The sequence below is a fragment of the Heliconius melpomene genome, chromosome 13 (genome assembly GCF_056956725.1).
Source record: "Heliconius melpomene rosina isolate 202511_hmr_F chromosome 13, ASM5695672v1, whole genome shotgun sequence".
In the NCBI taxonomy this organism is placed as follows: Eukaryota; Metazoa; Arthropoda; class Insecta; order Lepidoptera; family Nymphalidae; genus Heliconius; species Heliconius melpomene.
The window spans coordinates 6,160,893-6,188,662 of NC_140401.1; the positions used below are offsets into that span (position 1 = coordinate 6,160,893).

At 30.8% G+C, this 27,770-nt stretch overlaps 1 protein-coding gene across 15 annotated transcripts in view; it reads right to left on the reverse strand.

Annotated features, from left to right (window-relative positions):
- The window catches only part of dnc (phosphodiesterase dunce), a 197,296-nt gene that overhangs the window by 13,781 nt on the left and 155,745 nt on the right, over nt 1-27,770 (reverse strand). For 12 of the 15 annotated variants that reach the window (XM_085196734.1, XM_085196729.1, XM_085196731.1 and 9 more), the window contains 4 exons: nt 27,272-27,307; nt 15,953-16,054; nt 13,974-14,038; nt 5,207-5,319 (listed from right to left, as the gene is read on the reverse strand). In XM_085196734.1, coding sequence (XP_085052860.1) covers nt 5,207-5,319; nt 13,974-14,038; nt 15,953-16,054; nt 27,272-27,307 — 316 coding nt within the window. The remainder of the gene's footprint in view (nt 1-5,206; nt 5,320-13,973; nt 14,039-15,952; nt 16,055-27,271; nt 27,308-27,770) is intronic. The other 3 variants (XM_085196736.1, XM_085196723.1, XM_085196724.1) reach the window with 1 other exon arrangement.

Genomic DNA, 27,770 nt, shown 5'->3' on the forward strand with positions numbered 1-27,770 from the left:
TTAAATAATACAGAAATTTTCATCTAAAATAATAAATTCAAGATATTTTTGAAATATCAATCGATGAGTGATTTTCTTTGTAAGATGTTCAACATAACGAAGGAAGAGCGGTTTTGTGTACTTCCCAGAATCATATCTCGATATTTACAGTAAGGCAGTCAGGTGAACTTGTAGGTGTTCTTCGAATTTCATATTAACGTTTATATAATACGTCATTATGAGCGAACATAATTGAATAGGGGATTTTGCGATGAAAATTTACAAATTCCTACATATTACTCATTACCTTCAGGCTTTACTCTGAATAGGATATTTTGAATTTATTAGTAATGGTAGGTCGTCGTGGCGCAGCGGTACAAGGGTGTGAATGCGACAGTTGTGGGTTCGATCCCCACTCGAGGAAGTGAAATATTTATTTACGTTTATATTTCCATTTATTCGCTCTGGCTTGGAGGCAAAACGCGGCGTTGAGTTCTGCCTCTCAACACGCAATGCCTTGAGAATTCAGCAGAAAATGGGGAACGGAGTGTCTTAAAACTAGGTTCCCTCTGCCTACGCTGGTGCATGCGGGATACAGCGTGAAGCTGATCATTAGCAATGATTTTTAAAATCAAATTCTTAGAGTATACGTAATTATTGATTTAAACTAAAATAGATTATTTATATGTTTATTACAACTGCAATTTTATTTGCCAAGAGACAGATTTTGTTTATTTTTCTAAGGCGGGCGCCGCCTTAATAGTAGGACCGAGGGCGTACGTGACCGGCGCAACGCAAACTGCTGAGTGGCCATGGACCTTATCCGTTAGAACGGTATCGAGAAATACATTCCATTCTTTTATTTATATGTAAATTACACTTGTATATTATATTGTGTGAAATATCTGTGTAAGGTCATCGACAAAACTATAGTCATAATATGACTATAGTTTATAGTAACATTATATACAATTTTTTGAATTTATTTTAGAACAAAATTCACATATTATATTAGAAGTAAACAAGTTATTAGAATTTTTATTGTATTTAGTCTAGTAATTACTAAGCTATGATAAAAAAAGCCTCTGCTTTTCAAGTAAACAAATAATAATATTCAATAATTTATTAATAGAGAAGTTCTTAAGAGTTTATAAAGCTGAGTCAATAAATTATGGTTAATTTGAATGACATAATGTTTATATAACATTTATTATATAAGTTTCATTTTCATATAAATCATATATCAATCAAATCTTAATCTATATTTAAAAGGTCTTGAGCTAGTTAAAAGTAAATGTCATCAGACGCATAATATATCGGTATTTCTATTTCTGAATTATATAAATAGGTATATTCTTAGTAACCAATATGTATATACAATTTGGAATTACTGTCTAATATTCCAGTATTTTTACTTAGTCAAGATACTCCACTGCCCACTTTTCGCTGAACTCTGGCCACTTTACGTGTTAAGCGGCGTAACTCAACGCCGCGCTTTTGCCTTGATACCAAAGCAAAGAATGGAAATCAAAATCGGAAAAGGAATCGAACCCACAACCTGTCGCGTTTACAATCGCACACTTCTGCCACTGCGCCACGACTGGCCTCAAGTTCCTGTATTAATCTGAGCATCACGTTACCTCGGCGGATTTACGTCATGATGGGGTAGAGCGGTGGTGGCCTTCTGTCTTGATGGTAGCACGTCACGCGCTCATGTCATTAGACATCTATTTTTAATAAATCTGCCCTTTTCCATTTTGATTGGTGGTCAATGACATTAACATTTTATTTTACGATAGATAATTTAAAATTTTTACGATAGTTTAATATATGAAGAGATAGACATATGCTACTGATAATAATGAATATAGTAGCTAATAACTAAATATAAAACTAGCGGACCCGGATGCGGCTTCGCCCGCTTGAACTATTTAAATACTACTGCTACAAATTTTAATTTTATTTCTTTTTATTTCTACTGAAAATTATCTACATTTAGTAAACGAGTACGTACTCATAATGAAAATTAAATAAAACAATTTTAATAAATCTACTTGTATGCAATTAAATATGTAGAGTTGTTAATACTCGCACCTTAGTATAAGTAATTATAAGAATGTATGTAATATCCATGCCAACGATACAGGAAGCCTATCAGAAAAATATCTATCCGTTACGTATATTGATATAACCTTTACAAACGTTTATTTCTGTAGGTACTAATTAACTAAACACATTTGTGCTTATTATCCACAAGTCAATTTAATTCAATAGAAAACTATTAAATTATTGTTGTATTGTAATAGAATTAGGTAAAATATATTAATTCTATAACTTTATATAGAATAAGTACATATTTGATTCTAACTCACGCAATTAAGTTTAAAGAATTGGTGACCATTATGTGTCCGAAAATATTTAATATTTTAATTTCCTGAAACAAGATCTCTGATAACGAGACAAAGCGCGGCGTTGAATTCCGCCACTCAACACGTAATGCAAGAATTAAGTGAAAAGAGGGGAACGGAAACGTCTCTGCCATCTACTGTGTGCGGGATACACTGTGATCTATATCTAAATATCTATCTCATAATCATTTATGTGAGTATAGCAATTACTATGATTAACTAATTAATTAATTAATTTTTATTTATGGTAATATTCAAAATAATTTAAATTATAATAAACTTTATTATATGTTAATTTCTAATTATATATCAATGAATAATTTCATCTGTAATATATATTGATGCTGTATTTAGAATTACTTAGCATGTTAGGTAATAATTTTTTTAGAAACAAATGATTGCTTAATATTGGGAAACCAAGTATCTACGTCATAAGTACGTCAGTACGATCGATTTATTTGTGATTTTTTAGCAGTGGGGCACTAATTTGGAAAGCGGGAAAGTTCTTTTGCCGATGAAAATATATATTCCTACTCATATGTAAATGTATACCTTTTTCATTAATTATATTACATTAATTTAATTGTGAGTCAAAATATTATGAATTTGGTGAAAATATGTTTTTTTTTTCAGTTTTACCCTGTTCCGTCTGTCTATCGTAATTAGTAGGTACCGTGCCATAGTCTGCACTATATGCAACATAGATCAGCTATGGAACCTAGTGTTAAGACATTCCGTTCCCCCCTTTCCGCCGAATTTACGCATTGAGTGGCGGAACTCAACGCCGCAATGCTCAATGCCGAAGAAATGAAAGTATTAATAAACAATAATTTATTCCACCGAGTGGGAATCGAACCCATAACCGTCCCGATACAATCACAATCGCTTGTGCCTCTGCGTCAAGACAGTCTCATGAAAACAAACATATTTTATTGAAAGTATTTTAATATCTACATATGTATTTTTTAATAATGTAAGAACGTACCATATGTAAATGCATGAAGTTCACATTAACAACTTAAAATGATCCTCTCGTAGAAGCTCATAAAAACATATCGGGTTAATGTTGTGGTAAGCCGAATACTAAAAGGTCAATTACAAGTTAAATGGCTTTTTGATAACTACAACATAATTAAATATCTCTAAATATTATAAATCTGTTATACATATAGTGATTCATTTTATAAGTCAATTTATAAGGAATTATTTAATAATGTAAATTCTACACAAATAAATAAATTTAACGAATAATTATTCGTGTACCATGAAATGTAAAAAAATATATAGTATAGGTGTTTTAACACGATATTAATAACTTTAATATTAATTATATATTAAATATACGTAGGTATATTACATTTGTTAACGGATGTAACTTAAATTTTTGCCTCATCATCCAAGTTAATTTTAAATTTGAATTCGTATAATAGATAAGAAGAGGAGTCATTTTATTCGACGTTAATTTAGAAAGCGTCCAATTTGCAAACTTTTACCATTCTCTTCCTTCATATTTTGTAATAATGTTATAAAAATTATCATATTCCATATAAATAATAAATACTACATTTTAATTTTGACAATGTTATTAAAGGAAATGTGTTGAATGAGTTATTAATTTACATATAATTACCAGTAAATAGTGCACATATCTATATTTTTTCATATATATAAAATAATATCTATATTTAAAACTGTTTTAATGGCCCAATTAACGTTATTAATTACTACAAATTGCATGTTACCTTCGATATCATTACAAAATTGTTATTTCCTATTTTTTTCTATACCTTCATATTTAATCATATATTTTTTTGAAAATATAAAAAAAATATGATTAAATTAATTTTATTTGTAAAAGAACAAAAAAATATCTTGTACTAACATTGAATGTAGGTACATAGGTTTATCAATCCGGTTTACTAGTATGTACAAATATGTATGCAATATTTCTATTATTATCATAAATATGAGATATAGGGGTTTTTTGTGAATTACTCATAAACTATTATAATGAATTAAAAGATGAGACAAGACTTAATAGTAAAAAAAAATATTTCCTCAAAGAAAGTAACTGCAGAGACAATGAAATATTACATGAAAGAGGCTTGTACAGGTTAAACAGTTATAAAATGGTATCCCTAAGCTAGGAACAAACCTGTATTTTAGGGAGAATTTAGTCTGGTTTATGTTTGAGATAGAAATTACATAAAACGAAAAATTTATAATTTTAGAATTGTATTGTACCTATATATATCATATATATTAATAAAATTAAATTTAGACCAAGTGCGATGATGTTTCAAAAAATACTTATATATCAGTGATACATATGAGTCACTATCATTTTTCACAGAAAAAATAATCTCCACGTAATACTACGCAAGACGTCAGCGTGATATTTCGTAAGAACTGATATACATATCTATATCTATTAAGTATAAAAAAAAAACATCAATCACAAACTATCCCGGGAACTGTTACATTCCAGTAACCACTCTCATCCATCACTATCTTTACGGAACATGTCATCATCTATTTAAGAGTTATTTAAACTTGCGCCTGTGTCTCAAGTAACAAGTAACTACATTTCTTTTAAATATAAACAAAAACATAAACCATTCCCAACAACAACTCGAAAGTTGAGGCAAGGAAAGCTAATTGTCTTCGTAAGATCCCGATACTCTTTGGTGGAGAAATCATCAAAGTAAAATGTCTAGAGTGCTCAAATGTCAAATCTACTTGTAACGTTATATAGCGTTGTCCAAATAACATTTTCAGTCCGATATTTGAATTATAGAAGGTTTTTTATAATGACTCACCTTTAATGACGCCATGTCAGACACAGATCGGTGTGTTTGGATCGTCTCGAGCTGGTCCAAGCACCAGTCGAGTTCTTCGACGGTCTCCAATGCCAACTTCATGTATGCGTCGTCTGCAATAAAAAACTGATATGTATACATCATGCTTTTAATATTCTTACAAAATAAATGCTTTAATGTTGTTAAAACTTTACAATGATTACTTTAGATTGTAAAATTCCTATATTATAAATCGTTGTGTAGTCAATACCCACTTGAGGGATGGTTTGATACTAAAAATAGTTCCATTTCCATGTTCTACGAAAGAGAGAGAGAGAGTTCGAATGTAAAATAAGAATAGAGAATTTAATTGTATTTTAAATGTCTACAACGTGACAAACGGGGGATGTGAGAAAATAATTATTACAGGTGTTATCTTTTCCTGGTAAGAAAAAGTGCGACGGCAGACATACCACCCCGCAATGTTTGTCCGCGATACATTGCCGATGTAATAAGAAGACAGATGTGATTTATTATACTAGGTTCTTTGACCTTAACCTAAAAAAATATGTCAAGATAACATAAACTAAATATTAAAAACAATATTCAAATATCTCAATAATATTATTAATAGTGGATTAGGCTTAAAATGTAAAGAGTTATCAGCAACGATGACACAGATTGTGTTTGTATTACAATATAACAGTTTGAACGATAAAAGCGATTGAAGTTTCTACATGTCCATACTCACGTATCATATATGAGCCTTATATATTTTTTTCCAATTACTCTCTCTCTTAAAAACCAATATATTGATTCCCAAATGTTAGTACCATAAATTGTACAAGGCTTTCGCCGAAGATAAAGTAAGAAATCAAAATATTGAAAGAAAATACATTTATTGTTCTAATCTTCCAATCATGTATATAAAGTATACAATATATTAATGTAATCTCATATTACCAATTATTTTCACAAGTAATAAACGATAAACAAACAGTAGCTAATAAGATAGCAATCATAAACAGTAATAGATATCTATAATAAATGAAAATACTTATATTATTCTGTTACTTTTTCCATTCTTTGAAAAACAATAGAAATCTATTTCAAATTGTAGAGTCACAAATATTAGGAACTCTTAAAAAAAGGCTTACAAAGAAAAGCTGTAGGACATCAGTGAAGATTAGGATCCTGTCTAATCGTATAACGTTGGCGGTGGACGTGACTAGCCTCACATAGATGTTTTGATGTAAATAAAAACTTATAAAGCTATTTATGGCTGTTAAGGGCATATTACTTTTGTATTATAATGTATAATGTTTTTTTTAATTAGTAATTTGTAGCTATTGTTATTTAGTTGGCTATAAGAATTATGAAATAAAAACATGCAACTCCACGTGCAAAACTTAACTTAAATTGAATAAAAATCCAAAATAAGATAAATTTTCTCATAATATATTTTTATATTGTTTTTCCTAAGTGTGGAATAACGCTTTAAAAACGTTAAAATAATTTAATACAACATTGGAAACTGAAAAGATCAATATGTTTCGTTCAATGTGACTTATCAGCTTTAATCCACAATACGTACTATCAGTAACAACCTTAGAGTGCTGTTCCGGTAACAAACAATGATTTATTATATTCCTCTAAATTATCGATACAGTCGGTTCGAGATGCACACAGAGGTTCAGAGCTGATAAGAAGTGACCTTCTGTCATAATAAATACTGTTACTAGCGTGCACGGCGACGGGGCGTGATAGAAACGTCATACATTATCTAACTATTGAGTTTTGACCTCATATCATAGTAGACAAATATTAAATTACGTATTTAATATTAACCCATACAATTTTAACGTGTGAATGACACTTTACTAATATATAACATTGTTTTTTTTCTTTCATTTTATGACATTTCAATAATAATTTAACAAAAAAATACGTTCCTTGGGGGAGACCTATGTCCAACAGTGAGCGTTAAAAAGTTGGGCACAAGCGGGTGGGTTCGAGTTCATATTTTTATTCAGTTTATATTTTCATTCGCTCTGACACCAAGGCAGAAAGTAAGGCGTTGAATTCCGCCATTCAACACGTAATGAAGTGAAGTTGAAAAGAAAACGTAATTCACACACCTAATACATTCAAAGGGAATAGGCTGAGATAGTTTTTTCAGCTAAATTGTAAATTGAACTATATTTAATGAAATTTGAAATGGAATTTCCATATGTAGTACCTATAAGCGCAGCCTACGTGTAAATATCACATAAACAGTTTTAATAGGTAAATACACTGAATACTTTTAAATGTGAGACGTTCACCTCGTCTTAATTTAACTACACTATCATCCTTGAATATATATTTAGAGTAATCATTAAAGTATTTGAAACAAAATTATGTGGAGACGACTATGACGACGTGCCAGTTAGAAATATCATTACGTAATATTGGTTAGAGGTGATTTATTACAGTGTTTTGGTTATCTGCAATTATATTTTCACATTTAGGCCAGTTTTATTTGTGTTATTCTCCATTTTACGTCTTCCTAACACATAATTCCTAACATCGTAAAATTATTTCTATTATCGGCAAAATTCCTATTAGTTAATGTAAATATTCCACACACACAAAAAGCCGAAAAAGATGATAGTCGTTACGATTTGCAATAGGTTATATATAAATCAAATATAGTGATTAAGACTCCAATAATTATAAATTCAATATTTTTTTAGCTCTACATTATTTCCCGCACATAGCAGGATAAGTAGGGGGAACCTGAAAATCTAGTTTTAAGATACTCCGTTCCCACTAAGACATTCCCGTTCCCGACTTTCCGCCGAAGACATAAACATATAAATTTTAAATAAATATTTCATTTCCTGGAATGGGGATCGAACCAGCAACCTGGTTCATTTATAGTCGCACACTTGTGCCTTAGCGCCACGATTAGCCTCTGGTCACGACTGGCCTCTTTAATCGTTTCAATGTAATCCACCTGCAATGTAATCCAACTGTTCTTGTAGCTTTGGTCAAAGTTACCTCCCACACATGGAAAATGTCATGTGTCATACACAACTCTTAGCTATTTTGATCGCGCGGGCGAAGCCGTAGATAAAAATGAATACATTATTAATTCATAACTAACATATTATCCCATCCCTATTTATAAGAATATATCTAATAGCATTATACAGATAAATAAATTTAACACATATTTAACCTACGTCAGTGATATATTGTGATTTTCGTTTACTCAAACAAGATTTATCTGGTTTTAATGAACAATTGAAATCAGTCGTGTTCTATACGTTTCATATCATCTTAATTGGCTTATTTGGTTTGTTATATGATACGGTCTGTAGGTAGAGACGTGGCAATTAGATATTAGTAACGTAAATAAATTGGGAAAACTATTTACTAAAGAATTAACATTAAAATCATCAATTATGCAATACTAGAAGATTCGAAGTAAAAATCAGTTACTAGGTTTTCAAAAAGAAGTTATAAGTACACTTATTTATTTGAATTGGTACATAAAACAAGGGAAATAAAAAAAATGCATGACTTTTGATTATATCTGTATAGGAAGTTAAGGCGAGATTCATGTGCTACTATATTTTTTGTTCTAATATTTAATAAAAAGTGATGAAAAGAACAAGAATACTTATAATAAAAAAATAACATTATGTTGAAAGATGTATTAAAAAAAATACACAAAACCTTGATATTATTTTTGTATATTCCGATTCCTTTTGATGATTTGTAAAATAACGTACTAACATGTAAAACTACATACCTAACCTAACTAATAAGAAAATCTTAAAATATGAAACTGTGTACTACAAACAAATATATCACGACAGGCACAGTATGAAAAGAGATATATATATATATATATATATATACTATACGAAACATCGCTAGTAATACCTAAAACTAAAATTAGCGCAGTCGATAAAGGAGACACAATTTACAACATAATTATCATTAAGATCTTTAAATAGCTAATCTAGAGATAATGGTGTATCGTAAAGCATAAAGGCATTAATAAGTCGTTGGCATTACATCTCTACAAATGATAACAAGTCTGCAAAAAGAATCTTGATATTTTATATCGATAATAAAGCTAACATCGATAGAGAAAGGTAAAAACAATGTAAGGAGCGTAGCTATTTTAAAATTACGTCAATCAGTCGAAGCCGTCGGTGGCGAAGTGAGACAAAGGTGTGACTGTAACGCGACGGTTGCGGGTTCGATTCACATTCAAGGGAATGACTATTGATCTTTAATATTTCCTTTTCCTCGCTCTGATAACAAGTTCCCCCATTGGATACACAGTGCCATAACAACTCGGTGGAAAGCGGGGGACGGAGTGCCTTAACACTAGGTTTTCTCTGCCTATCCTGCTATGTGCGAGATACAGCGTGAAGCTATTGTATAATTTATTACGTCAGTCATGAAATATTTTCCCTATTTACAGTTACGTGTTATGTACATTTATTTAAAAATTTACATTATATTATATCAATGTTTTGTAGCCACAATCATATTTAATCAAATGTTGACTAATTGTGTGCTCACGACTTGCAATGGCCTACTTTCTATACAATATTCCTGGAAACAAAGAGTGACAATGAGTGTCCTAAATCGAGTTCAAGACGGAGAGTCGGCTCATTAGTACCAGTCGTGCTCTAGATTAACATATTTTTCATTCGAGTGTACTTCATTTTCACATGTGTGTGTTTATATTACGTGTAAAAATTCCATTGCTTTATTTTTCTTTCAGTTCGACCTTGTTCCCAATAATTCACTTTTTCAGTGGATTACGTTACGTTTCACACATTTATTTTCCGCACTTTCACTGACTTTTTAAAAAAAAATTACAAGTAATACCTTCAAAATTCTATGACATTGACAACAATATCATCAAATAATAATTCAGAAAAAAATAACCTAAGCTGCCTCACAATACAATGTTTAACAAAAGCGGTAGTAATATTATTGACTAAGCAAACATAACTATTTATAATGTTATTTAGTACTTAGTATGTCCGAGTTAAAAACACTACTGGGCTTGGCAAATACACAGTTAAAAACAGAATTTAAATCATTTCAACAAAGGTGACAATTGTATCGTCACGATTTGGCAACAATATTTCCAATAGAAGTATTATAACAAGGGCTTTGTTGAAATAAAGCCTTCCTGGATATGGACTTACTAATGAACAAGATGCGGCTTCGCTCGCTTAAGCTTATTGTTATATTATAGCCAAATTATACAAAATATTGACGTAAATTATAGCCAATGTGTTAAATCTTAGATGCATTACTGTAAAGTTTAATCTAAATCTGTTCAGTAGTTTTAGCGTAAAAGTGGAACAAACATTCATCCTCACACACTTTCATATATATAATATATTAAGATTAATAGTATGTATAGAGCTTACTTATATGTATAAAGGCTTAATATAGGAAGGAAATGGTAGAGACGCCATAATACGAGAAGAGACGTCATACTCTCGCTCTTTTGGTTTGGAGGAATTAGATAAAACTATAAACTGTATTAAATAACATATAATCGCATTTTACATAGATGAGATCATAGGAACTGTCGGTGTGTTTCCCAATGACTCTGATATTTTTTTTTTTTTTTTTTTAATTTTTTTATATGGAATAGGCTTGCGTTTGACCGCATCAAGTCTGGTGAGCGTTGATGCGGTCTACGGTGGTGCACGCTTGCCTAGAAAATACCTATTCACCCTTTCTTTGAAAACCCCCACATTGTATGTCACAGGAAATACAGATGCCGGCAGTGAGTTCCAATCTCTCGCAGTGCGGATAAAGAATGTAGCCTCAAAGCGTTTCGTTCGTACGGTGGTGGATATTGTGGTGTTATTGTTAAAAAAATATTTTCGCGCACTCTTTATATATTCGTAATTTCCGGTTGGTGTGGATTCGGAGAAAGCAATAAATATTATCAAGGGGCAATAATGGTAAAAATATTTTAATATATTACTCAGTTTGTTATCATTCTTATTTAAACATTCCATCCCTGTGTTATATTTATTTAAAGTAAGAAGTTGAAAATTAATTCATTGTGTTAATCTCTGAGAATGAATCGAACCTACACATGCTACCATTCGGTTGATTTATATTGTCTTAATTTATGTTTTAATAATTTTGAAAAAACAAGGAATATTAGTGGCTAATAAGTTAACGAAAAAACATAACAAAACAAATGCCATATTTTTACTTTTATCGATTTTATTTCTGAGAATCTGAAGCTACAACCCTTAAGTGCAAAAGATTGTTTTGTTATAGATACGTCAACTGCGCCTATGGGAATACAAATGATAAGTTGAAAGTGCGGCCTCTACCGCCATCTAGTAGAACATGGTTACAACGTAGAACTTTCATAATTTCGAATTATACCAAAAGTTTACAAAATCTACATAGATGACTTCTATTCAAATCTCGGCATTTTTCGTAGAGGTTTTTTAACATCACGTTGTATCCCCTATATGAGACAGTTAAGACTCTCCGTTGCCCATTGCCCTTTCCGCCGAATTTTGAGACATTGTTTATTGAGGGGCTGAACTCAACGCCGCCCTTCGTTTTGTTACCGGAGCGAAGAAATGCAAATAATAATAAATAATTATTCTTTTTCATGAGTATGCATCGAACCCACAACCGTCGCGTTTACAGTCACACGCTCGTGCCACTGCGCCACGATGACCTCTAATGGCATCTTTGAGGATTATTAAAAATAAATTATTTTGATAATATATTGGAGTAAATTATTTACGTATTCATTACAGAAGAGTATAATTTTTAATTTATTATTCAAGTATAAGTAAGTATAATAGTATAAGGGTTATTATAATAATTATCTGTTAAGGAAAAAGCAACAGACTTAAGTTTATATAAGGAAAAGTTTCTTGACAATGGCATTTATTCCGCTATATATATTTTGATGCGTGGTTAGTTTACAAATAAATCATAGTGATATTACATACAATTATGTACAATATTTCTCTGTCATGCATTTTGCCGGCAAAAATTACTCACATTATAAATGAACCAAAATAAAACAACTACCATTTGTTTTCCTAATCTTACCTTTTAATAATTATAGTTTAAATCTGCTAACGGCCTATTAAGGAAATTTAAAAAGAACGCAGAGAAAATTCAAGTAACATACTTTTCTGGGAATGCAGAAAAACAGCGTGGACGTCATGAAGAAATTTGACTTATTTCCTCGGATAAGGAGTGTAGAAGGCATAAACTGCATGAATGATAGAGAAGATGAAGCACTTGAACATTGCAGCAAAGGTGGATAGGGAGGTAGATAATTATTACAAAATTTAGAAATATGATATATCCTACCAAATATACCAAGTTTACTTAGTTGCTCTTCATAGCAGTGATACGTGATCGTTTTCTCCATTTCTATTTAGAATCATCCGAATAAGATATATTTATATGAAAAGGGTTTTGTGGCTTCATTTTTATTTTTACAACAAAACAATTCACAGAAGAGCCTTACTTTTGATTTTTTACGATAAAGAGAAATATTTTGCTATTTTTTAGTCAGATAGAGAAAGCTAAGTAATCTGTAGTGTTAGTTTTGAGGTTTAAAGCATAGTGGAAGCACATTTTATAAACATATTAGTGTATTGTAATGATTGCGACGTTAAGTTCTGCCACTCAACACGCAGTGCCTCCAGAATTCGGCAGAAAGTGGGGAACGGAGTGTCTTAACACTAGGTTCCCTCTGCCTACCCTGCTGTGTGCGGGATACAGTGTGAAGCTAATTATAGTGATACAGTAGAAGACAAGATTTCATAAGGCTTCAATGAACTCGGGTCTAGAAATCAAATTTGCTCATTATCTTGGTGAGCCTTCGGGGAATATGGTGAAACTAAAGGTACAATTAGAATAAATAAGATTACTTAAACGCTATAAGCGGCTTAAGTTAATTTTGCTATTTATATAACCGATATTTATCTCTGAATAAAAATTGAGTAACACGAGTAAGTAATAATAGCCGTCTGCCTCTGTATTTTTTTAGCTTATTTCTATATAATTAATTTATTTTATTTTAGCATATATGTACTATAATAAAATTTCGGGTTTAGGATAGTATGTTTGGCTATTATAAAAAATAATCATTGATTTAATAAATAAAGCAAATATTTTGACGAATCCTAATGATCAAATCACATGTGATATAAACGTGACTTCCTGAATTTTTAAGTAGTATAGTTAGGCCTTAGGCCAAGTTAATATAAATTTGACATAAATTGAAGAAAAACATATAGCGCTCCGGGGTCTAAATCTCGACATATTTCATCAATATTAGTACATTTCATCTAACGACGCAATACACATTTATTGAAGCAACAATATCGATATACGTACCTGAACTGTAAATAACAGCGATCTCTCATATCATATCTAAGATTTGCGGTCATATGTATGTATGTATCTATAGGATATATAAAATCGAAAGGTCACTCACTCATCACGAAATCTGAGAAACTACAAGTGCTAGTAATCTCAAATTTTACATAGGAGTTGTTTATAGGACGTAGGTGTTTAAGGGGTTGAAAGTTTGTATGAAACTTCGTTACTACAAATGCTAGGAGTCTCAAATTTTGCATAGACGTCACTAGGACGTAGTCATGGAGACAGAAATTAATAATAACATCGTTCACGCGGTTGCAACCGCGAGCGGGCCGCTAGTTTTTTAATAATCTTAAAATCTGTAGTAATAGATACTCACCACCTGGATTCAAATTCTTTGGCTGTGGAGTAACAGCAGTTGCCGCACCCGACGACCTTCGTGATCTGTAATGATAGAATATAAACTTGTAATGTAAGTAGAATATAAGTTTATAATTAAAAACATGTTTATTTAATTTATGATAAAAATTATAATTAAAGTAAAACGTGATACGCAAATAAATTTTATACTTTCACCTTTACGTAATCATTAGTGTCAATTTTATTAATACTTCTATGTTATTCTGTAAAACTATCAAACTTAAATTCAATTTTCTAAATATTCGTATAGTATATATTTTTTTTACGTTTAATACTATTATATATGGAATCAAAAGAAATACACAATTCCCAATATTTAGAAGTACGTTAGTGAGTATATGGGGAATAAACCAGCTTTAAAGATTAAAAGTAAACATCCAAGGTCTATTCTAAAGAGACTACTTACAATAAAAGTATTTACGAACATCTAAATATTTTGCCGAAAGATCCGAAAGCTCTTTGAACGCTAATACTTTACGTTTATATACTTTGCTTTTTTTATAGAAATAGTAATTTTTATAATTTTATAATTTTTATAATGTAATTTTTTTATTTCTATCTTTTTATCTATACCGATATATGTATATACGTATAGAAACTCTATACTGATTACTATCTATGAATCCATATCGGGGCCGTCGTGTACTGTAAGCGTGACAGTTGTGGGTTCGATTCCCACTCGAGGGAATTAATTATTTAATATTTTCAATTCCTCGCTCTGATAATGAGGCAAAGCGCGACGTTGGGTTCCGCCACTCAATAAGCAATGCGGCGAGATTTCGGTGGAAAGTGGAAAACGGGAGTATATTAAAGGGAACGGAGTATTTGAATGCTAGGGGTTCCCTCTGCCTACCCTGCTACGTTCTGAATACAACGTTAAGCTAAAAATAAATCTATTAATCATAGCCAAAGTAAATTAGTTTATTTTGATAACTTTTAATAACATATCAGTAGGTACACTTTACCTGCTTAAACATGGAGAAAGGAAATAACAAATAAATTAAAATTTCATCTATATTGATATGTTGTTATATGACTTACTCGACAAAGTAAAAGTAAAGAATATTCCTCGCAAATTATTTGTGATGTTCGTTAAAGTAGGTACTCTTTGAAGAGGAAAATATTTCGAAAGCACGTATTCCATTCATCTTAGTAAGGTTGTTCCTGTGCAAATGTTTGCCAATCCCAGAATATCTTGTAAGATTGACCCGAAATATTTTTCATTAACACATATCATCTAATCCTTTTGAAATTACTATATCACATTTATAGTTTTCAATCAATATGAAATAAAAAAATTATAAAGCCAATATAAAACAGATAATTAAATTTTATAATTTTCAGTGAGCGACAAAATCCATACTTGGTTCTGTGAATCAAACGACTGACTGATAGAAGTGTATATTTGCATGTTAGTATGTATGTAGGATAAAAAAATATGATAAACATTATAAAAAAATGTTTCAAATAAAATATTTTAGTTTTAAGCAAATCCATTTTATATCTAAGGTTCTACTTCCCATTATTTACAAATAATTTCGAATAAAGTTAACATTTATTAATTTAATGTTTATTTTTTTATAAATATTTATTTTTGATTTAGGATAGAGCTAAATAAGTAAGAAACATAAATAATTGCGAAATATTACTATAGTATCGGAAGCGCTTTACATTTTCAAAGCTGCGTGGGCGAATGCGTTATTGATTTTTAAATAACAGGTACGTTTGTGAAAACATTTAATATTTTATATTAAATACAAATGTATGTATAGTGCATATATAGAAAACTGTTTCTTATGGAACTCTCCGTCTCTTACAGAATCTCTCCCGCAGAAGAAAACATTGAAGCTTATATTACTTAGTTTTTGAAGTTCTACAAGGAATATTTATTTTTGTTTTAGTAGCGTTATCTGTTTATTTCTATATTTAGATACTCACTTGGCAACCGGAACATTGGTGAGGCATAGGAAGTTGTTTCGGACGCTGCGCAGGCTCGCCAGGACCTGCGCGAATGGTGTCACGATCAGGTCTTCTCCATGACTGAGAACAAATAATTGAAAAATAAATAACACATTTAAAATTGAGTTTCGTTATTTTTTTTATTCATCTATAAAAAAATTAAACAATCTTCTTTTATAGGTAGGTATATGTATTAAAAATTGTCGTAAAAGCCTCTTGTTTAGAAAGAATAATTATTTATTTAAATCATAATTTTCACAATTCCCTGAGAAGTATGAAAATGATATTAACTAAAAGAACAATGAACGAAGAACAATGAATGTCTATATCTTAAAAGCATTGTTATTATTTAATAAGTTCGCTTTTCGAGATTTTCGTTTTGCAAATATGAATTAATTATAGAGAGAATGTGAAACTAATTTAAATTTGCAAGCAAACTAGGTGGAATGTTTGAAGCATAATAAAGTAAAATAGAAATAAAACTGGACTAGTTTTTAATGGAGTTGTATTTTTTATAACACTCGCTTAATACTAAAGTTAAAGTATTGAAATTTATTTAGTTTGTGTATGAAAATATTACAAATTTTAATTTACAATTAATATTCATAATAATATAATATCCAACAGTTATTCTTTGATTAATATCAATCAAAAATTTCAATTTTATATGTATACTAGCGGACGCGCGCAGCTTCGCTTGCGTATTTAAGGGTGAATTCTAATAACCCATGAAACATGTGTTCAATGAAATATTTTTAAAAGTCTAAATATCAAATTTTATAAAAATCGGTGGTGATTTAAGAATTTTCCCATACAAACTTTCAACCCCTTATTTGCACCCTTAGGGGGAGAATTTTAGAAAACTATGAAACACGTGTTCAATTAAATACTTTTAAAAATCTAAATTTCAAATTTTATAAAAATCGGTGCCGATTTAAAAAAAATTCCATACAAACTTTGAACCCCTATTTCACCCCTTTAGGGTTAAAATTTTTCAAATTCCCTTCTTAGTGGATGTCCAGATTACAAAAGTAAACATCTGTCCAAATTCCACGTTTCTACGCACAGCGGTTACGGCTGTGCGTGCGTCTTACCTCAGTCAGTGAGGACAAGTCCTTTTATATATATAGATAAGGATTTGTCAAAAACGGTGTTGTTGTTCATTATTCTCTTCTGAAATTATTTTAGGTGCAAGTTTGGCAATGGTTCGACCTTATTCGGAAAAAAATGTTATTTTAAAATCAGCTTCACACTGTATCCTAGTAGAGGGAACCTAGTGTTAAGACACTCCGTTCCCTACTTTCCGCCGAATTTTGGAGACATTGCGTGATGAGTAGAATAAAATGTTATTTTAATATTTTAAAATATAATAGTAATAATAATTACTCGTCTAAATATGGCTTTTAGTTTTGATAATTTGGTTTTCTCATATTGCATATATGAAATACCACGTGGCGATTTGAACAATATTATTAACAAATATATATATATATTCTACTATGTTCAACTAAAACATAAACTAATGAAAATAAATTGAACACAAAACCCGTATCATGCGTGAGATATTCGAAATATATTCAAATGCGGTAAAATATGTTGACAGCAGTAGCTGTTAAGCACATTATGTAGATTACGTATCGCAATAGAAAGCCATGGAGAAGAATGGCTGTGATGATAAAGAATAGTTTATGAAAATGTACGAAATATAGTATGCTCAAGAATATAAAAGATACCAGTGTGTGCCATCAAAATATTTCGTTACATTTCTAGGCACTCCCTACCTAGACTCTTAAGTCTATTATTTTTTTAAGTTTTAGGGTGTTTCTTTATTGTAGTGTTATATATATTATACGCGTATTCAAGTAGTAATTGTTGTCTAAAAATATTTGGGGTTAATTTCTAATCATTATTTAATATTGAAAAACTTTACTACAAGCTGGATATGAAGCTTATATCTTATAGATCTAGTCTATCTAGAACGTTAAAGAAAAACTACACTAAAGCAGCAACAGTAGAATACGTTCTGAAGAGTAGATTTCAATAGAGTGAGAACTGCCAACAAAGTATAACTTAATTGCTTAATGTAATATCTGTTTTTTTTTCTCTGAAATCTGATGTAACCCTATTACGATATTTTCTCTATAAGACATATTCTTAGGGCGAATCACACACTGAGAAACACTTTGACAGACATCAAAATTATTGTTTACAAGACGTGGATTTATGACAAAATTCTACATATTAATGTTATGAGTGAGAATATCACATGATAGAAATCATGTGGATATGAGGACTTGGCGCGCGAATCTGGAGACATGCCCAGCGCTCAGGGTTGAGGAAACGTTCACAGTGATGAAACATTGACTGCAAATGAAATAAAAATAAATTCTAACCGTCTTACAAATCGACAAAAAAGTAATTACTAATTAAATATATTTAGCGTACCTGCACCTTCATTATTCATTACAATCGTGGATGAAATAAACATATTGTTAAATGTTTTCTAGTTGCAACGTAAAGTTCTTGTCATGATTAATAAAATTTAATTACTTAAATAACTAGTTATTTATGAACCACGTACGACAGTCGCAATGGACGTTTCCGAAAATACTATTTCACATTGTTATTTTAAGTAAGTGGATAATATATTATCACCTAGTTGCTATTCTCTTCACATTCAAACAAACATAAAGGAAATGTACGATATTCATGAAATTGAGCATCATCGACCTATTTTTCTCCGAGTTAATTTCCACTTAGTAAGAAGCTGTTTCTTTATTTTCAATAATAGTAACAGAAATATTTTCTAATATTTTCTATAGTAGTAACAGAAATAATATAATTTGCCTGATTTAACGCTGGAGTATCTTATCCAAAATATTACCTTTAGATATCTAACTTTCTGGTAAATAAAAATGGATCCCAGTCAAGAGACTATAACAAATACTCGTTATGAGGTATATGTATTGTTCGATATAAACCAAATGTGCCAAATAGCGAATGAGCGTTAAATTGAATTAAGCCGAATTTTGTAGTAACGACGGCGTTTATTGGTACCCGAACCATTCGTCTAATAAACAATTTTATTGGTACACCGATTTGAACTGTGAAGGTTGATGGTTTATATTATTTCTTTAACACTATTAAATATAGCATTCACATAAAACATCTTGAGAAGTAATATTTCAGTTTTTCTTACGAAAAATTATACCTACTTGTATAAAAACGCTGAAATACACAAATAATTTTATCTTATACTGGTGTTATAATCAATTTATGAAACAAAAAATCAGCTTCACGCTGTATCCCGCACGCAGCAGGGTAGGCAAAGGGAACCTAATCATAAACAACTCCGTTCCCCACTTTCTGCCGAATTCTGGAGGCATTGCGTGTTGAGTGGCAGAACTCAACGCCGCGCTTTTATTCGTAGGTTCGTATATACACATATAATTATGTATATTTACAGCCTATGTAATTATTTTTCTATTTATAAAATAATGACTGCACGTAACCTTGGTCAGTTTCCATTCTGTAAACTGTACAAGAGAGTTGTTGTAAGATAAAACAATACAAAAGTATATTATTTATATTACTTGTTGACATCGCTTGAGAGTATCTAAACTATTACACAAACAAATACTGCATTTAAGTATAAGTAAGAAGAGACTAAAGTACTTAAGAAAATTATTACATTACCTTAACTCTATTTCGTTTTCGTAAATATCGTCTTTTTCTAAAAATTGTTTGTTCATTTTTAATTATTAAAAATGTCGGCTATCGCTGTCATCAGTGACAATCGAATTCTAAAAATGAGTCAATATATTTAAGAAAAAAATTAACTATAAATAAAATGCCAATGAATTGATATCGTACCGTATGGTATTTATTTTTATTGTATGGATTCTTTTTATTCGTAAAAATTCGGCTAAATATCTAAAAACGATTCTATTGTGTAAGTAATATTGGTTCTTGAGTTCTAAACAACTGATATATAAATAAAAGAAAAGAAATATCAGCAATTTTTTGTTTTCTGGTACTTAATGATGAGAGTTTGTCTCCAAGCACCTGAGAATTCATATTGACACATGAGACTGACTCAAATATTGTAAGAAAAAATTACAACTGTAATACATTTAAATGAAATATTTAATTACAAGTAACATAAAACTTACATAACATATATATACTTATGTCTGTATAAATATACTTTAACATCCTGGGTTTCCATTATTTATCACGAATAGGAAACTTTGAAAGGTGATCTTTTTCAATATGAATCCCTTCCAGATTCCCTTCAATTTGTCATGATTTGTTATTTGTATTTTTCAGCTTAATTGTCAGGTTCACATCAATTTCCCTTTATTTTTATACCTCAAATAGTATGTAGATTATAAGTACCGTCTTCAAATTCTTCCGCTTTTCGCTAATGTATAGAGTGTACAAACCACGTTCAGTCGATGTGTTAGTTTCCGTTTCACTTTACGATATCAATCCTATAGATGCTATTGAAACTCGAACATGAGATACTACATAAAGAGCACGAGATACTGACTCAAATGTATCGCAATTTAAGATAAATCTTGCCTTAATATAGTAGGTATCTATTATATATTTTATCCAAATAGGGAATCTTTCAAACTTAAAGCTACATAAGTTTAAACAAATTTAGTAATTTCCTAGTGGTTGACTATTACTTTTATAATTCTATTTACTAACTTGTACGGTATTCATAGTATATAGTACGTACCTATACGAATATGTACGTATTCATAAGTAAATTTAAAATATATTTATTTTCTTCCTTTTTACTGTATGGAAAGGTCTAAGAGGTAATATGCGTAAATGATGTACATTGATGATGTTATAGTTTATTCAAGTTATATCAAGAATTTGAAATTTTATTTTATGTAAGATTGTAAACAGTTGTAAAAGCCACGCCCAACAATCTCTGAATTTATTTTATCTTATTTATTTAAAAAACTGTGAATTTAATAGTAATTTTTTCTCTAGCAATCGTCGTCAATTTGCAATTGTAGTTATCTGGCCGTATATATGAAAGTATGGATTCATTACGATACAATTTTTATTAATATTCTTACATATTTTATTCATCTAATAAGTGTAAACCCTTATAATATAAGGTCGTTTTGAATAGGCTTTTAATACTGTACTTAAGCAGCCTTAATGCAAAGTACGTATACGAGTAAACATACATATCTACATAGATGTTTTATGAATGAAATTTAATATGGAAAATAAAAATGCACGATGTAGGTATAATATTTTACTTTTTATTACAAAATAGCATTAGACCAAGTACAAGTGCTTTCACTTACGCACGGATTGCACAGCAGGGATTGAATTCTATATATTTTCATCGATATAGTTGTTATTTACTTTTGTTATGTTTCTATTGTATTTTATCGACTGCTGATCGAGGATTGCTCTTAATCGAATACTTACAAAAGCAAAGAGTTTGAGAGCTACTGGTCTAAATTAATATGTTTTCTTAAGACGTACAAAAATATATTTTATATATTCAATGATTAAATATTTTGCTAAATGGGACCTTATCTTAGGCATAATATTAGTATTTCTTGCTAATGTTAGTTCAGTAAGAAATGATTAATTTAAAATGGTAAAAAACAAAGTCAAATTATGAAAAACAGAAATGCAGTTTGTTTGAAAACGGAATGCAGTTAAAATACATAAACATAGATAAACACGTAATATAACAACTTCATATAATAAAACAACGTAATTAAAGTCAAGGTGGCAAATTAAAAGGATGATTGGACTCGCTTGATATATTATAGAAAAAAATATATAGAAAATAAGTCATAAGTCTAGTTTTGAGTAATGTCTAAAGAGATATAAATAATGAAAAGTAATAATGAAAATATATGATAACAAAAGGTACGCACAGGTATGTATTGGTAGTATAAGAATTTTTGGAAGTATTGCGTGTTTAGTGGCGAAACTCAACGCCGCACTTTGCCTTGACACCAGAGCGTCTTTGGTGGAAATATTAAATATTTAATTTCCTCGAGTGGAAATCGAACTCACAACCTGTCGCGCTTACAATCACACTTCGTACATCTGCGCCACTACTGGCGTCCATCCAAGCATAGTAAAAAATAAATTAAAAAAAAAAACAACGTAGCCTATGCATACTGCAGCTTCTGTTACATTTTAACGATCAATATTGCAGGCGTTTACTACAACGAAGTATAGCTTATGCGCCCATTACGATGATGTCGTTCTAGGCGCTCTATAAAGAAGTTAATTATTATCGAGCTAAGCGGCTTAGGTATGTGAGATGTAGGCGTTGATTGCGGTTTATATGAAAACCAAATTTATGTGTATTTAGTAACTAAAATAGCTCGCTTGAGTTTAATTATTTTACATCTCTGAAAATATAAATTAAATATGATGAATATAAATTCTTAGTCTTAATTTCTGTTATCTCGTAAGATATAATTATTTGGATGTAAAAGACAAGTTTACATCATACTCATGTATGTATTATATGACATATATAATAATCCAAAATACACTAAAATTTAAGCCTAGAAATACTATCCATGTTTATAAACTAAGTCATCAAAAATGTCTTAAAAATATGTACGAGTATAATATATACACTTTAGATTGTATATTGCCTTATTAATAGAAATATTTTTTGTTGAAATTTCCTGATACTTAATTCTTAACGATAAAAAACGACGTTACAAACAATAGATGGATTTTACCACGATAAATTTACTGAACTCGAGGGAAATTCCTATCTACGAGTCACTTGCAATTCATCAGTAATATAAATGTAGATGAAAGTTTGAAGGTCTCTTTTATTTCCCTAGACATGGAAGCGCTACCGGTGTGCTGCAGTTAGATATCCTCGGTGAGTGACGTCAATCTTACAGGATATTGTTATTGTTACTATGGGTAAATAATGATCATAATGAATAGACACTATATGCACGTAGGCATAGATTTATAGCTTTTATAATAGTTACATAGCGCAAGTATGCTCTTATATAAATATTAAGTTTAAATGTCAACAAAATTAACGTTTAATATTTCAGTCAGTCATTTCAACAGACCACAGATAATTAATCTTCAATTATTGATATATAAAATAAATTTCTTTTACATATAAATTAAAATCAGAAAATTTAATTATTTTTAAAATAATTAATTAAATTTTACATCGTTTAAAATAAAAATAAAAATAACAAATTTTATATAATAATTGATAACAAATTTTATGACAGCAACGGCGGCTAATTATTTTTTTTTGACAAGTGGGACAATGTGTAATGTAAGTGTATATGATAATGAATCTTATATCAGTATTAATATTATTTTATTGTTGTATAAGCAAATAAACGTTATCAGTATATCTGCTCTTTCCCAGAATGTTTATTTTTAGAAAGGGAGGCCCTGCTTGCACCGGCACGTGTTTTCATTTAAAACCCACGCAAAATCTAGGCCCGGGAGTAATTGTACATAATATTGTAAGTATAATAGAATATTTTATAGAAGACAAATTTATGGGCTGCTAGAAAATTTTACGGCACGAGAAGATTACTTGAATTAAATTACTGGTTTCTTCTAGGAATCTGGTTGCTAACATCATAGGCAGTAATAACAAATTAGAAATAATTAAACATTTTCTTGTATTTTCTAATCTCTTTTTGTACCTTATGGTAATGGAGGTTTTTAAGTTAAATTTATTTATATATGATCTCTAAGCAACAGAGAGGTTAAATAAGATTTCTGTTATCAGATAACTTGCATATTTACTTGATATAACAGTAAGTCTATAAAGCTAAATTTAGGTTAAGATGGAAGTTTAATAATTGTTGGGCAACGAGGAAATTCGATTTATTTTATCGTTGGAGTACCTTCTATTGAAAATTCATTTATGTCAGTCGCAATCTATTTTGGTCAACAATCGCTCTGCAAGCTTGTTAATGTCATCCGTCCATTTCTTAGCTTTTCCGGGTGATTTAATTTTATTTTAAGTTAAAATGCGCATCTTTATCTTATTAAAATTTCTTACAATATACATTAAATTAGCCACTTACGGGTATATAGTTTTACATATTATACTTGGCGGTTATTTCGAGGTATCTTGGACATTCAATATTTATCTAAAAGACTGAATGCTCACTTTCAAGTTTACGGTAATTAAATTTAAAAGCCAACTGAAAATTATTAGAAGCATTTAGATGACTATAAAAAATCCCTGAAATAGCAATATTATAGACGTTCATCAAGACCAAACTTGACGTTGAAAGACACTTTTTCAGCTACTTTTATATTTTTACAAGAGAATTTCTTTTGAGTATTTTATCAGTCAATATTGAGTTATTCTGTCAAATGCCATCTGACCTTTGAATTTTCGCGCTTCTCGTATAAACGTACCTTCACAGAAGTTATTTTATATTTCTAAATGAAATGAATAGTCAAATACATTACTCATTATATTTACATAATGTGACTGAAAATATATAAATGTAATATAGCTTTTGCCGAGTTTTTTATTCAATTAAGAGGTTTTATCTAACGCTATTATAGCACCATACATTATTTTGACGAATGTTTCCAAATTATCGTAGTAGCATAATTATTACGCTAACATTGATATGTGAAATAAATCAATCTATAAAGTCCTTGTTTCTGATTTCTAAATGCAAATGTTATAATCGAGTTAGAGACGTGCAAAATATCGAAAAGTTTCTCAAAATAAGTTTGTTTTTTATTTTAAAATTTGTTTTATTCTATTAAAATAATCTTTTTTCTTGTATAAATAAAAACAGCATAATTAATTGCGTAAACAACCAAATTGCTAGTTTAGACTTACAACCTACATAAAGTTATACTGCCAGTCGTAATTTAAAATAATAAGTACGATTTAGTCTAGTTTACTGGATTTAAAAAGAATTTATGTCTTATCCATGTTATAATTTATTTATAGTATTAACCATTCAATTATTTTTATCATTCACTATTTTCTAGTTATTGTAGCATTTTTAAATCAATATTATAGCATTAAATAATAACAGTAATATTCACTCTTCATTTTATTTTCCACAAAGAAAGTAAATACTAAAACAATAACATAACATGAAAGAGGCTTGTACAAGTTATACAATTATAAAATAGTTCCATATCCACAAACCTAGAAACAAATGTGTATAAAAATAACACAAAAATCACCATAAAAATTCTCTAACAGAGACGTAACACATAGTGGTACACTCAGCAGCATTTTAATCTACATAAAACACACGAAGCTAACAATGCAGCATGTACACAGGTATAGAGAGGCTAAATAGAAACACCACCACTCGGATGAACCTATCACGCAAACAGTTAATTTGCCTTTCGCCTTACTTTAAACGAATAATTGAATCTGGCTCTAAATAATCCTAGCCCAAAGGAAGCAACTTTTGGCTTACACTTAAATTAATTTACTAGTGGAATCCTGTTGGTCGGGTCCACAGAGTTAGCTAAATTTAGATTGTTATAACAAGAAGGACATTTGCTCGGGAATGTTTAATTAAGTAATAGATTACTCACGCATCCCGCCTGGAGCGCTCATCCCAAAATTTATCCCAGAAAGTGGATCTGTTTTTGATACGAAGCACACTGGTGCTGAGGGTGCGAGGTAGGGTGCCAGTGTTTGCTGAGGACACGCCGGTCGCCATGCTGTGTTCTGACGCAGAACTTTTAGCTATGAAGGTTGGTCCGACACCGCCCAGCCCTTCAGATTGGGATCCCGAACGATGCATTTTGATCGCTCGTGAATATTTTTCACTACATGACACAATATTTCATAATTTTAGTGATCATTTATATCATTCGCCAACTCTCTGCAGCATTCACTAATTATACACAGCTTAGAATTTCTTGACTAGAATATTTGTTATTTAAATTCCAAATGCACTGCAGTTTATTTACGTTTCAAAGCGTATGAGAGTTACATTTATGTAAGTGTTCATTTTTACACTGTTTTATCGCGTCCGTGTGTTCTTATCGACAACAACGCAACTAGTGTTTTTTTATAACTCGCGAACCTCCGTCAACATCACAACAACTTAATCAATAAAACAATGTGCTACTGGATGTTGTCAAGGTCTGCCAATGAGACTAGACCGTCATTGTCATCAATCTCAGACATTCGTTATCTGACTCGGAGACATTCTCCGAGTCTAGTTCAATATAAGATAATCGAATGTAATAAAATAGTAAACTGGGACCTGTCGAACCAGTGAATGACCTCGGTGCTGTCCGACCGCGAGCTTCGTACACACATCCAGTGCTCAATAATAACCACGTTTTATTTTAATTGTATTGAAAAATTGATTGAACATTTGCATGATATCACTGAATGAATATAAGGGATTATTTCGATATTGAATAACTGGTAAGTAGGGGTTACGCAAATGGGGTTTACGGCCGTCAGGGGTCTCAATGAGACAGAGTAGCGTAGGGCTAAGCGTGTCTTGGCATAGGAGCAACGTGCCGGCGCGCCTCGCGGACTGTCAATGGAGGACGACGAGCTCGGCGCAGCGGCGGCGGCTCCCGCTCGCTCGCCCGGCCGCGGCCGACAACGCGCGACTTCGCCCGAGGATAAATTTGGCGCTAATAGTACTGGCGGCGGTGAGCGCCGGTACCCGGTAATCAATGTTCGACGGAAATCAAGGGCCGGTAGGAGTATTCAGTGTTATCACCTCCGAATACGATTGAGATATTAGTTGCATATTGCTGCTTCACTCATTATTTACTGAGGGCGTGGGCTGTTTAGATATATCATTTACTATATATTACATTGGTCTTTAAACGGAAGAATAAATCATTATTTAAATTATATTTCCCTAAAATACATTTTTTTTGAGAAGGTTTAGTATTTTTTATAAGATTTTTGAGGTAATAGTAATACTTATCTTTATTAGTTCTATTTCAAAGCAACCAACGACCGAACCTTTCGAAGATTAACATATGCCATATATTTTATATTAGCTGTAACGTATAATATTATCGGATCCAAATTTATTTTTATATTACGTTTAATATGATAAATAATTTATACGCCTATTTTTTTAAGAAGACGAATAAAGAAAAGTCTTAGCTTAAACCATGCTACATTACAACAAGTTAAAGCTTACGACACAGCCAAAATACACAAGGTATAAAATGTGCAAATCGATATAATACGCATGTACAGCAAGACACTAATAGTGTAAACAAAGCAGACATGCTATAAAAGTGGCCAAATAAAATACATACGCTCTGTCCAGCTGTGCCGCCTCAACCTCCTTGAATCTGTAAGCAATTAAAATATATGGAAAAGAAAGATAGAACGAAGACTTCAGACACCTAAGCGCTTCAGGTCGCAACCTGTAATGCGGGGTTAGCTTCACACCAAGTAATTTGTGCTGGAGTTGTGTAGTGGCAGGCTCTGTCGTGATGGTGGCAATAGCATGATCATAACTAATACCGAATTAATACTCCAAGAATACATTTATGGGGTAACATTGATATCACAAGACGCCACAGGGACCATTCATACACATAGTACGTCGCCATGCTATTACCAGTCTGTATGCTGTTTGTGAGTAAGCTCTACTAGATTGTTAGTCATATACAACATTTATCCTAAATTTTAATGTGGATAGCTTACTTTTCTTTTAAACGTCCTTTTGTAATTCTTTGATGTGTTTATTTTTGCAATATAACTAAATTCCGAATTTCAACGAGTCGTAGATCATGTACGTACCAACTGACC